Source organism: Lissotriton helveticus, chromosome 6 (assembly GCF_964261635.1).
Source record: "Lissotriton helveticus chromosome 6, aLisHel1.1, whole genome shotgun sequence".
Lineage (NCBI taxonomy): Eukaryota > Metazoa > Chordata > Amphibia > Caudata > Salamandridae > Lissotriton > Lissotriton helveticus.
Genome location: NC_136067.1, coordinates 368,331,887 through 368,345,346, shown reverse-complemented (window position 1 = coordinate 368,345,346; position 13,460 = coordinate 368,331,887). Strand labels below are relative to the sequence as shown.

The 13,460-nt window shown below is 43.4% G+C and overlaps 1 protein-coding gene and 1 long non-coding RNA gene across 2 annotated transcripts in view; one reads left to right on the top strand and one right to left on the bottom strand.

Annotated features, from left to right (window-relative positions):
* Positions 1 to 13,460, top strand: part of LOC144762577 (uncharacterized) — a 177,967-nt gene that overhangs the window by 56,505 nt on the left and 108,002 nt on the right. The gene's annotated exons all lie outside the window — the stretch shown is intronic.
* Positions 1 to 13,460, bottom strand: part of PDIA6 (protein disulfide isomerase family A member 6) — a 116,259-nt gene that overhangs the window by 16,025 nt on the left and 86,774 nt on the right. Inside the window, exons 8-11 of the mRNA XM_078647801.1 lie at positions 8,204 to 8,344; positions 7,690 to 7,774; positions 7,535 to 7,607; positions 689 to 847 (exon numbers count right to left, since the gene is read on the bottom strand). Coding sequence (XP_078503927.1) covers positions 689 to 847; positions 7,535 to 7,607; positions 7,690 to 7,774; positions 8,204 to 8,344 — 458 coding nt within the window. The remainder of the gene's footprint in view (positions 1 to 688; positions 848 to 7,534; positions 7,608 to 7,689; positions 7,775 to 8,203; positions 8,345 to 13,460) is intronic.

Here is a 13,460-nt window from a genome sequence, read left to right as displayed (position 1 = left end):
TAAAAGTATCCATCAGAAATATCATACATATACATTTTATATATATATTATATTATATATGTGTGTCTGTTAATGAGCAAGTTAGTTCCTTAAAAAACCTTATCTTGTGTGAGTAATGTAGTTCTGATATCAACAGAAGCTGTATTAACGTGTTCATATTTTTGCAAGGGACTATGTTGTGTAGAGTTGTAGTCTAGTAGTTACAGAATATAGTGAAGTAATAGGAACACAGAATTTCGCTGTAAGCGGATCTTGAAAAGATCAATTAGAGATGATGGGAGGAACTAAAGGTCGCAATAAAGCATTCAATAAATGTCATGTGTGCTTGGCATCATTACACTCCAAACTTTTGAGATTGCCAAAACCAATTTTTTTTATCCAAAATGAAATGTCATAACTCCAGAGAGATTAAGGACTGTTAGCAGAATGCACACTCAGTACAGAATTGATTTGCGAACAAAAGGAATGTAGAAACTGCTGACTACAATATGGTGAAGTAATGTATAAAGGCATGTTTGATACTAGTTTAGTAAAGTAAAGTAACGTAAGCAAACTACCAAAAAACTCTTCCCAATTTCTCATTAGAGTTTAACTTTCTTTTTAAAGTAATTTGTTGTACAAGCACAGTAAAAAAGTCTTCTGGAATAATTCCCAAATCAAATCTGTAACAAATGAACCCTTATATTACCTGAGAAATTCGTTTATCCCCTGCTCACTGAAAGACCCTTTAAGAAGAGCAAATTTCATCTTTCGAGCATTAACAGCTGCCATGGCAGGATAGCCAAATCCTCCAATTCCCAGTGATGATTCTAGGTCCAACTGAGCTCCAGCTTCGGTCCAAAGCCACCTAAAAAACAGCAAAGACATCAGAATTCTGGACACAGCAAATCAAACATGGTCCTACTGAAAAAGATCCAGAAAGAATCAGCACAATTATCACCACCATAGCTGCAAATCTAGACAAATATTTTGGAGCAGAGTAATTGTAGGAAGGTGGAATCTGACTACTTGGTTGCCCCCACTTTTATTCTGGTGTTTTGATGGTTTTTGACTTAGTATGGCTGGGCCTGCTATTCAGGACCCCAGCGTAGCTGCTTCCTCTCTAAAATGATTGCATGTACTTTAGGTGCACTCCAGATTGGTTACTGGGTTACCCTTGTAAGTCCCTAGTATATGGTACCGTAGGTACTAAGGGCATAGGTACCCCAGAGGCCTACCAGGGGATGAAGCATGTATTATGCCACTCCTGGGAAGCCTTCCAAAAGGGCACCACAGGACTGCTACTGTAGCCTGGGTAAGGTGGTGCATGCACCCCTCACTAAGATATAGGTTACCTATATCTACCTTTTATCACTGACACATATAAACCTACCAGTCACTCCTATGGCAGGCCTAATCAATCCTGAAGGCAGAGTGCTTGGTTTTGTGTGAGAGGGTGCCCATGCATGAGCAGGACCCCTCTTCAGCTTTCGGAATCTATTCTCTGAGGCTGTTCTGTGATGCAGCTGTGATGCATACTCTTAAGTGCATTATAACCTCGCTGTAAATGCTAATTTTGGAATGGCTGCATGGAAACATGATGTATTTGGCGTCAAACACTTTGGAATCCTACCCCCCTGCCAGTCCTGGAGGCGGGGGTAGAATTACACCCTTCTAGAGGGAGAGACAGGTACACACTGGTCTAACCGGTAATAGTTTAAAAGAACCCTGGTATCACAAAATGGATGCCACAGACACGGGTCTGACCTCCTGCTGCTGGACGAAACTAAGGCAGGGGAGGCCTGCACAATAGTTTCCTGTCACAGGGGGTGTAACCATCTCCCAGACAGGCATTAGTGCTGGGTGGGTGCATTCAGAGAATGCTTTTCAGACAGTGCTAGGGGCACACTTGGTGTCCATGTGCATACCCCAGTTCAAACCGGTTGCAGGGGCACTCAGCCCCTGCTCTGGCGCGAAACTGGAAAAAGAGAATGGGTGTAACCACCCCTATTCCCAGACCCTCCCATAGGTAGGTCCCCACAGTATGTCCAACCCCCAATCTTAGTATAAGTATAGGACCCCAGTTTTAGGACTTCAGATTACACCTGGACGAAACTCTGCAACATATATCCTGGAACTTCGACATTCTACACGACTAGAAGAAGGAAGAATCTCCCTTGGGGTCAAGGAGTGACTCCCCTGTACAAACAGGCACCAAAGAAGCATCTTGCCGGTCTGCATTTCTGAGGCTCCCGCCGGATACCGAAGTACTTGCAACTCAGGATACAGACTTTCAGACTTCTCAGAGGCCGACACGAGATCCCAGCAAAGCAGAGACCTGCAGCCCTCACGAGTGACGTGGAACCGGAACTCCTGGACACCGTGCACATTTGCAAGTGTATCAACTTCCCGAGCTTTCCAGAAGTTGTGCATTGGTCTACTTGTAGTCCAAGCCCCGAGCACCATCTGCACCGAAGATTGTGGGCCTACACTCCACGAGTGTTCCGTGGGCCCGCTTCTAGAATTTCCGAACGAGGCTCCTTCGCGATCCCTGGTCTGTCGACTGGTGGGTCCCCACGAAGGTAACTCTTCTGTTTCTTGGACTTTCGTGGTTGCTCCAGACGTGCCCTGACTCCCCACCGAGTGGCGAGTCCCTCAGACCTTGCTGGTCTGCACCAAAGCCAATCTTTGCTTTCTGCGTGGATTGCTGTTGCCAAAGCTTGTCGGGTCCAATCCAGAAACCGACACCGCAGCACTCAACATCCTTCGTGGGACAGCTCGAATCCAGCTCCTGGTCGTCCTCGACGCCTCCTGGTCCTCATGGCTGAAGAGTCAAGCTTCACCTTCTTCACCTGAAATCACCAGACATTGGTGGGCATCTGCTCATCGCCTTCCTGGTCACTGGCTGGTGACCCAGACTCTGTCCCCTCTGCTTTCAGGTTCTTCTCATCCTTTATCCAGGCTTGGATCCACCCGGACACTTTCTACTTGGTCGCCAGCAGCACTTTGCAGCAGATCGCCACTGAAATAGACGAAACCCGACACCAAAAGACACCTATGCACTTGGCTTTCCTGGGAGAGTTAACTTGAGTACTCAGGGTATTGACTCTAGAACTGCCTAGTTCTAAAGGGGTTTGCTCCAAGTCCTCTTCTAAGTGTCCTTAATCTTTAAAATTCCAACCGCGACTTTCCCCATAGAAGTTAATGGTGATTCGCGGCTGTGTTTAGACACTGCATGTGTCCCCCGTGGGTCCCCTGTATGACTACCTTGGGTAGTTCCTGGTGGCCCCAGCAGTTCGAAAGGCTCTAGGCCTTGTATCTATGCCAGTCGTGGTTCTTATACCACTTTCTTAATATATGGTTTGCAACGCCCCTAGGGCGCAACGTATACTGTGCTAATTTACTTTGTGCTATTTAAATTCTCATATTGTACTTTTACTTCTAGCCTCATAAAGAGACTAGAGGAGCGTGTTTAGAATATATATATATATATATATATATATATATATATATATATATATATATTATTCCTCAATCTTGCTTTACCACTTACACAAAGATGTACCCTACTGAGACGTGCTCCGGACAGGACTGCAATTACATCTCCAACAGTACAAAGCAATATTCATGACCATTATTACAAACACAGTTTTTGTAAACTGTCACAAGCCTCAATCCTTGGTTCAACTATTGTACTCAAACTATGCAGGTTATGCGACCAATCAGAACCTACAGTAAAAAGTCACACTTTTAGCTACATCAGACGATGGGTGGGAGAACCATCCCTGGGTCCTACATTAAGCCAAGGCTGTTCTTAGGTTTGTTGTTCGAGGAGCTCATAATTCTCAAGGGACACCCACATTGTTCCTGTTGTATTTTTAAATTTTGGTCTAAAGGAAAAAAACAAAAAGAGCAAAGCTGGAGCAGTTGGTAAAGCCAACTACGGACTTTCATCCATGCTGCTACCATATTATGCAGCACAATTACAAACTCTTATGATGGTTGCAGACGTTCTACAGATATTCCACAAAAGGATCCATTTGTCTACTCACCTTGTCCAGTGAAACTGTAAAGGCTGCTACACAGTCTGCAGCATTGGTTGTTGCAGACACCACTATAGTATGGAATTGGGCTCCCTTAGAAATCAGGGTTCAGTGTAAACCGCTATTAATTTTTGCTCTTGCCCTTTAATGGGTCACACTGAGAAAGGACTCCAGAAAGACAGGAAAGAGTGCGGTGGTTGGTCTCCTGTTGCTTCAGCTGCAGTGTTTATAAAATACTAGAGGTTTGCCCAGAGTACCTGAATCAAATTTCCATTATGACTGGTTACAAGACCTCATCCTACACTTGTGAAATTCATGAAGAAGTAAAGTCTAGAGTCTGAAGCCAAGCAACTCTCCAATTTATTATTCTGCAGAAATGACTAAGAACTAATTCACAGCACTAGTACATTAAATGGCTGTTAAATCCATCTGGGAAGACAGCCATCTGTATTCCTTAGTGATGGGCATGTTGGACAGATGGACTGTATGCAAGGAAGTATTCCCCGCTCAACTTTGTGCTTCCATACCTCGAGTAGTATTAACTAAAATTACTAGGTAGATGTTCTGGGGCTCTGTGTCTGCACCACCCAAGCTAAATGCCACAGAGAAAACCCTACAGCAGCCCGGTCACTAGTCACGCCCTCAGTTTTTCAGACAGTCCACTCTATGTTGATGCGGAGGTGTGCCCCTCCCTATGGTATTGCAGAAGAACGCCCTTGTTCGTGGAGATTAGCAGTATCTTCAACAGGACCAAAGCCGCCCCCACCCTTACTTGTACACCCCTTCCCCCCCCCATACACACGCACACAAAGGTTATAATGCACTTCTACAGCACCTGTATATCCAACATGGGGATATTAATAGGACGTGACTGAACCAGGCTAATTATTCATTTTAAAAAACCTTTATGCACCCCTGCCAGGAGCTATAAAGGAGCCAGCAGCACAAATCTTCATATACTTGTTTAAGAGGTTCAGCCAACTGGCTGGCTCCAGTCCTCAATGTTACTGGTTAAGTATTGTCCTAAATATCTGATTACGTGAATCTCTGAGCCAAAGTGTGTAAGCCGCTGAAGGCCGGCAACTGCCGTGGGAAAAAAAAGTTACATTTAGAATGACTGAGTTTTGCATTTCAATTGTGAAAACAGTAATACTTTCAAATCTCCTTAGTTCCTCCAACACTGGACTCTAACAGGCACCTTTGATGAACCGTTACGGCGAGCAACCCATTGTCTGCAAAGCACGGCTTATGTTCCTCGCCAATAAATGGTATTCCCCTAATCTCTACTCGGAATCTAATTTTTAAGTCTGATAGCTTTACCAACAAGGCAAAAAGAAGGGGGGGCCCTCAGTAGAAGGACTCTTGATATCCCTCTACAATTTACTTTAATGGAAGCAGTAAGGCATGTATTGTCTACCAGAATCCAATTTTTCATTATGTTTCCCAGCCCTAGTTTTCTAAGATGGCCTCAAGGAAACGCCAGCTCAGCCAGTCAAATGCACGCTCTAAATCTGGGGAGACCTACAGTTTCTCCACTAGATGCGAGAGTTGTCCAACGTAGCTACTTTTTCTGTGCTTTATTAAGCCTATTCAGTTGAGATCAATTAGGCCTGACAGCAGCCTATCGAGCTCACGGATTTTTTTATATAGTGTTCGCAAGAGCTATAGGTCTACTGGAGGAGCAACTCTCCTGGGACTTTTCAGGCTTAGGCATGAAGGACAAATCAGCCTCGCATATCATAGGAGTCAAGCCTGATAAATGTATAAATGCATTAGAGGGCAGGCAGCGGCTCACCTAATTACAGTAGGAATGTTTGTATATGTTGACCCTATCTGGCACTTGAGTTTTGTTCTGATGCATGATTGCTGAGCCTGCCCTATTTATTTTAAATCTATAGGTACCTCCAACACATTCCTAAATTCCTCACTGAGAGCTGGGAAATAAGCGCTTCCAAGTTTGCTTTGAAGCCTTCCTGATGTTTTATACCTTTGGTGCACTGTGTTTTAAAGTGGTTTCTAAAGGCTACTTATTGATACCCTATCTTTCTTGTTAAGAGGGATTCTTGTTCCCCCTTGTAGGAAATCTGGGCAGACCATCCTGTTTACTCTGAGGCCCTTTACCCGATCTCTCGCCTTGGCCAGATTCCGTTTTAGCTTCCTGGTCAGGCTTTGCTTGTCAAGTGACTAATTTGTTTGGCTACACTGATCAGCCTGGTTTACCTTGCCTCTCCTGGTGCCATTCCAGGGGCTACTCCCCTAACCCTATAATTCCATATAGGCATCCTAAAGAGATGCAGGGGAGACCCCAACGACATACTAACCATTACACTTTTAAAACCTTAGTCTTGAGGAGAGGGTTCTAAGGCTGTCAGTTTGCACCCTCCAATGTATGACCCTTGAGACCCTCCTCACTATTCAGGTCATCTCGGTATGTGCGATACAAAAACAATATGTTAGACTTGCTTAGCTCAGCTATTGAGTCTAAAAAGGACAGCAACACTAAAGTAGCAGTTAATGCACGATTATGAGGAAAGGGCGCATGAGAAAAAGTCGTAAATCCTCTCCTCTGGGTGAAGGTATCAACCACAGGTAAGTGTTTTTTTTCAGATTCCAGAATATAGTTCCTGTACTAGGGAGAAATCTCTGGGTCCTGTAATGTTTGTTGAAGAGCATTTTTGAGGTGTTATTTTTTTACATAACATGTCAAGTTTGCAATTTTAATAGTTAACCAAACAAACTCTTTGTTGAAGACTATGTGCTGTTATGCCAACATCTGTATTAGGCTGTGCTTTGAACAAATCTCCAGAGGGGAAAGCTGATCTATGTTCATAAGTGCCTAAAACAAGATAATTTTTTCGAATTCACTACAAATCCAACACATCTGAACATTGCACGCTCTCTGCTGCTTTCCCCATTGCAGCCCAGAACATGCTTTAGCTTGTGATGTGTTGCAGATATTGTGTACTGCTCACATACTGAGCTTGGTAACTGTATTACTGATTGGACTTTCTGCATGTGATTATAATGTTGAGGGTTCAAGTCAGAGGGCTTTGGCAAAGACAGGCTTATTGCCAGAGAGATGAAGAGGCAAACTTGGTACTGCTTAGAAACAATTACTGGGGCTATGATAAAGAAAATTCTACTAGGTTCACAAATACATTGTAGCTTTGGGATTGTGCTCTAATAGCTAGTTTATCAGTTAATGTTCTGCTTTTGAGAGATTACATTAGATTTAAGATGCTTCACTTTGTCTAGTAGCACCATCATAACATGGATAGTATCAACAAAACACCAAGCACAAAAAAAAAAGTCAGTCTAACGGAGATGCAAATATTTAAGACTCCAGAATTAGGATACAAGACTGAATATTAACACCATGCCAAAAACAAGTGTGGTCCTTAGGCAATAGTTCCCTCAAGAAAAAAGATCCTGTACGTCTCTTGTTAACAAAGACTTTGCAAAGAACAGAGCGGTAATAAAACTTCAGTCTTTCATAACTCACAACCACTTACCCCCACATTTTCTTCTTGTATTTGTCTGCCATTTTCAACATGACCGTCAAATAGTCATTTCGTCCAGAAGCCCCTATGCAACATAAAATTACAAATTCAATACAAAAATCACTCTGGCATATAGCAAAAAAGCGAATACATGTTTGAGCCCTCACCAGTGTCAAGTATGTGTGGTAAAACAGCAACGATACAGAGTTGGTGCTCTTCACAAGTCTTCTTTACAACTTCTTCATTGATTATCTGTTACACAGAAGCAAAAATTCAGTTCAAAGCTCTTGAAATATGCTCAAGATTTGGTCGTTTTTCTACCACAGTTTTTATGGCTATGCAGTTCGCGATTTTTTTTTTTGTTTGTGTTACCAATGTATTTCTTAGCAGCAATGAGGGTTAAAGCACTTTATATCGGATAATTCTATTTTATACGTAACTTAACAAACAAAATGGAGTGTGCTTGGGTCCAGGAGGAGAGAAAGACATACACTGTGATTGCTTTGTTATAGAAGACGTGAAGAGCAAGGTTTTGAGGGAATTTGTCAGGAATGCAACAAAATCGTCATTTGTCACTTGCTAAACAGTTCCACATTTTTTTCCCACATTTCTGCCAGAAAGGCCAATGAAAATACTCGTGTGTACGTAGTTATGGATAAGTGGCTATGGACTATATTATACCTCTTTCAGCTCAGGTGGAGGGGCGTTCTCTGAAAAGAGATCCAGGGCTCGGGCAACAATATCTGGTTTTGTTCTCCCACCATCATAGTCAACCGGGCTTTCACCTTTCTGAAAAATCTTGATTGTGGGAAATCCTCGAATCTACAATAGAACACAAAATCATATTATTCATCTAAATAATCATACTCAGCAGTGTTAAGCAGTAGCATCATTTCTGTACAATAAGAGTCTCAATGATCCATCTGGATATCTTTAATTAACAGTGAATCAAAGGAGGGACTTTAAATGAGAAGATGCATTCTGAGATTTACCACAAGATCACAAATCAAGCGGAAGAATTCTGAATGGACTGCAGTCTTGAAATAAAACAGGAGGTATGTCCCGGGTAGCGAGAGTTACAGTACTTTAGACGTGAGATCAGCGATACCTGAAAAAGGTGCCCAGAATAAGGAAACAGTGTGACAACTTATTGTGGATTTTGAGAGATTGGTGTCAAATATGAACCCCTACATTTTCAGCAGATTTAGCAGGAACAGTTCTAACCAATTACTGCCACAACAAAATGGACTTGCAAAAATAAATCACTTCGGCCTTATCCGGAAATTCTCACTCATCCACAAAATGACAATATGAATGCCATCTTTAAATCTATTGCATTCACAGCCATTAGTGCAGTATAAGCATACTATTAGTTGTGTAATGTCCATGTATGAACAAGCATTTGCAATGCAATAGGTCTCGCATTATTTAAGTTTGAGCTATTGGCATTACTAAATAATGCAACACCAATAGCTCAAACATTAATAATGCGAGACCTATTGCATTGCAAATGCTTGTTTTAAGAGCTGTGAAACCCTTGCTGCTTTTTAAATGCTTGCTACTGCTGTGTTTTTTTTTTTTAGAGCGGTGAACCCCCAACTACTTTTTAAATGCTTGCTACTACTGTTTTTTAGAGCTCTGAAACCCATGTTACTTATTAAATGCTTGTGACTGCTATTTTTTTAGAGCGGTCTGTGAAACCCTTGCTACCTATAAATTGCTTGCTACTGCTGCTTTTTAGAGCTGCGAAACCCATTCTGCTAATGAAATGCTTGTGACTGCTGTTTTTTAGACGTGAAACCCTTGCTACCTAATAAATGCTTGCTACTGTTGTTTATTAGAGCTGTGAAACCTTTGCTGCCTATTAAATGCTTGTGACTGCTGGTTTTCAGCGCTGTGAAACCCTGGATACTTATTAAATGCTTCCTAGTGCTATTTTTCAAAGCTGTGAAACCCCTGCTACTTATGAAATGCTTGTGATGGCTGTTTTTCAGAGCTGTGAAACCCTTGCAACTTATTAAATGCTTGCTACTGCTGCTTTTCAGAGCTGTGTGTGTCAGGTTACTATTACCAAATGTGATGTTGCTCAATTTATTAGCGTCTTAGCCAGCGAGTCACGTGTAAGGGTTACAGACACCAGGAGTGAGCACCTAATCACTCTAAGATCTGGTGCTGTATTTTTCCTCGGTGTCCCTCTTAAAAATGTATTCGGCCCAATGGAAAATGCAGTCAAAATGTGATCCTCTACCAGGACCAAATTATCTTTATTTTCAAAGTTATACTGAAAGTAGGAGATGGAATGAGGCATCTACTTAGAAGTGCCTTCAAATTCAGTTCAGAAAAACTTTATTTCGGTCATTACAACCTAAAAAAGTACAGCTCTAAAATCATATGCAACACCATAATTAGACTCAAGTATCAAAATAGGGAATTTGAGGAGAGGAATACAACACCAACTATCTTAAAATCCTATATACCGAATACAATACAGAAGCTATATTACAGGCAGGCGGACTTTACAATACAAATTGGGAAATGCATGATAATAGATAAATAAATAATTAAAAAGAGAAGGCTAATCTGTAGAAAGATTAAAAACAATAGCACAGTCTAAAAGCTTTAGTCATAATTTCAAATAGACAATTTAAAAAAAATTTGTTTCAGTAAAATCACAGCCACGTGCCCTAGACCTCATTGGATGATTTCAGTAGAGCCCTTCTAGTACACCACATGGAAAACAAGAATCTGGAGACTGAAAACACAAATTGGCATACTAAGGTCAGATTTCAATATCCGAAATGCCTCCAAATAGTTCCTGGTACCAATGTTTCTACAAATCTGTGCCAGCCAGAGCTTCCGAGCCTTGCGGTAACCAGGGCAAGCAAAAAACACATGCTGCACTGATTCATCTAGGAAGCCGCAGGCAGGGCACTGGACCTTTTGGTCCTTGCTCCACTTTGCCGTGAAACAGCGGAGCGGGAGGACCCCATACCTGAATTGTAGGAAAATCTTTCTTGCCTCCACCGGTGTAATCAGGTCTAGTATTGGCTCAAAACGGGCAACATCCTTGACTTCCAAAAAAGCCATGGATAGTATGCTCGTCCTGGGGCAAGAATGTAGTTGGGCCCTTCTATATTCTTCATACCGAGATTTGATTAGCTTCCTTGTGGTTTGGGGGCAAACACGATCTGGGTCTGTCCAGCAATCACCCAGGCCCAAGTTGGTCAGTAGAGACTTTATGTGTACAAGCCAAGGAAGGTTAACTGCACCCCAGACTAACATGACCTCCGCTAGCTCCTCCCTATGTGTCGATAGTTCGGGTGTGGACCAAAGGCGACGCCAATATAATATGGGTCTAAGGCTCGAAGTGTCTGAAATCGCCATCAGTCCTGAGTCTAATCGTAGCGGGATCAGCTGGGTACTTATTGGAAGTCTATATAACTGTCTGAGGAGTTGGTATTCTACCTTTAAAAGGGAATTTAGTTTGGAGTGACCCCATAAAGTTATACTGAAAGTAAGAGATGGAATGGGGCATCTACTTAGAAGCACCTTCAAATTCAGTCAAGGAAAGAACACAGTTTTTTTAGGTCTCGGCCTGATCCAGCGCATGCGCTGATCTGGCCGAGACATTTAGTAAGCTGCTTGGGAAAGTGCTACTTTCCCGGCGACCAGCTTATCATAACGCGCACAAGCACAGCACCTTTTTCGTCGCGTGCGCAAAACTTCCGTTTTTTTTTTTTTGGGGTATTTCTTTGCGGGCCGGCCGTGCGGCCAATGCTTGTTAGGTATTGGTTGAGAGGGTCCGTCAGTATTTGTATCGCCCCACAGTATTTCGCAGGATATAGGCTACTTAAAAGTAGTCTGCAACACCACTGCATTAGCGACCGGTCTTTTAAAAAATTAATATGAGCGCTCTAGCCCCCTCCCCCACCCCCGTCGTCGTACCTGTGAGCCCGGGCTGACACAGCTTCGCGGGCTGGCGAGCTTGTAATTGCAGCCGCACCCGAGTACTTAACAGGTCTTTAAAAGTCCATTTAGTTGTAAATGAGGCTTTTGTTGTGTGGTCACCCCTTCTCACAGCCACTTTGTCCGTGGTTGGAAGAATTAGCCCCCCCAAAATATTTTCAGCACCCCCCGAAATTTGGCTCTAGTTGCCCGCCTGCCCTTTACCCCCCAACCTACTGCCTCTTGCCCCCATCCTCAATAACACTTCGGCTCGTATCCGTAACCAGACTGTTTTATTGATTGATTGATAGGCTTTATTTCGACATATAAAATATCATAAAAGCTGTACAACAAGTATTAAAACAAATCGCACTATTTACAACGATCTCTTACTGGTTAAAAAGAATAAAACAGTTAGATGTTAAAATACAGTTAAAATTAGAATTAAATTGAAACAGAAAGCCTTTTTACACGAATCAACCAAGACCACTTTAAACATTTTGACACACCACAAACCACTAAGGCGGATGTGTCAGATAATAGAATATGTAAGGCCACAATGTGCTGGCGGGTGCCTAAAAGTCTACACGGGGGTTTAAGCCAGCGCCTCCTAGGTGCGCAATAATCGGGGCATTCAAAAAGAATGTGCGCCACCGTCTCAACCCGAGTAGGGCAAAGAGCACAAAAAGGGGAGGACTGGTGGGATGATTTCCACCGGGCTATCAGATCGCCTACAGGTAGAGTCCCCACTCTAAATTTGAAGTACAGAGCCCGATCGAAGGGGATGGAAATCATGTCAAGATATGGCTCGTAAGCCTCCACATCTTTGATCCTCAAAAAGGCTGCGGTGGAGTTACAATGGCGTGGATCTATAGAAAGTTTAGAGGAGACCCATTCCCAATACAATTTCTTTAACATGGCTTTAGGTGGGGCAGATCTAGATGCCCACGCGTCAACAAGCCCTAACTCCCCTAAAAGACATTTAACATCCCTCAGCGATCTGATCCTGGACCAACCCCCCCATAGCCATAACCTCAGTTAATGCCTCAGCATAGGAGGCTAATTTGGGCACCCTCCATAACCGGGACCAAAGAAGCAAGGGGCGGAGCCAGGCTTGATCCGTAATCGATCTGCAACCTAGATCTAACAGCACATGAACTGTGGGTGTACTCATTGGGAGAGCCATCAGGTCTTTCAGGAATTTGCTCTCTGATTTTGCTAGTACATCCAGGTTGCAGGTACCCCACAACTCCGCCCCATACAGGGCAGCGCTGACCCCTCTGGCTTTGTAAATCTCCACAACTGGGGCAATAGGTTTGCTTATGGAGGAACGTTGTTCCCTGAGCAGAGCACCACCCACCCTTTTGTGGCTGAGGAGCATCTTATTGATATGCGGGGTCCAGCTCAGTGAATCACTAAGACGGATTCCCAAATAATCAAACTCGGATACCCTTTCTAATGGAACAGAGTTCAGGGCCGGGGGACACCCTGATTTTTTAGGTGGATTCATGATCAGATACTTGGTTTTGTCGGTATTGATCACCAGTCCCCTAGAGGAGCAAAACTCCTGAAAACTGTTTAGGAGTCTCTGTAGGCCCCGGGGGGTCTTTGAGATGAGAAGGGTGTCATCTGCAAAGAGCAATGTTGGAATCCGTTTGCCCGCCAGGGAGGGTGCGTCTGCAGGCTCTTTTAGCAGATGCTCAACCACTCCATTCACATAGAGAGAGAATAGAGTGGGAGCTAGCACACATCCCTGGCGGCCACCCCTTCTCACTGGAATCCTGGCGGTTTTCTCCCCATTCGTACCCCATCGCACCTGCGCATAATTGTCTGCGTGTAGTTTCATAAGGAGCGATAGGATATATGGGGGCAACCCCAGGCCCAGCAAGACCCTCCACAGCTCCTCCCTAGGTACCAGGTCAAAGGCAGTCTTGAGGTCTATAAAGGCCAAGTATAGACTGCCCTTGCCCAGCACCACCACCTTCCAATACAG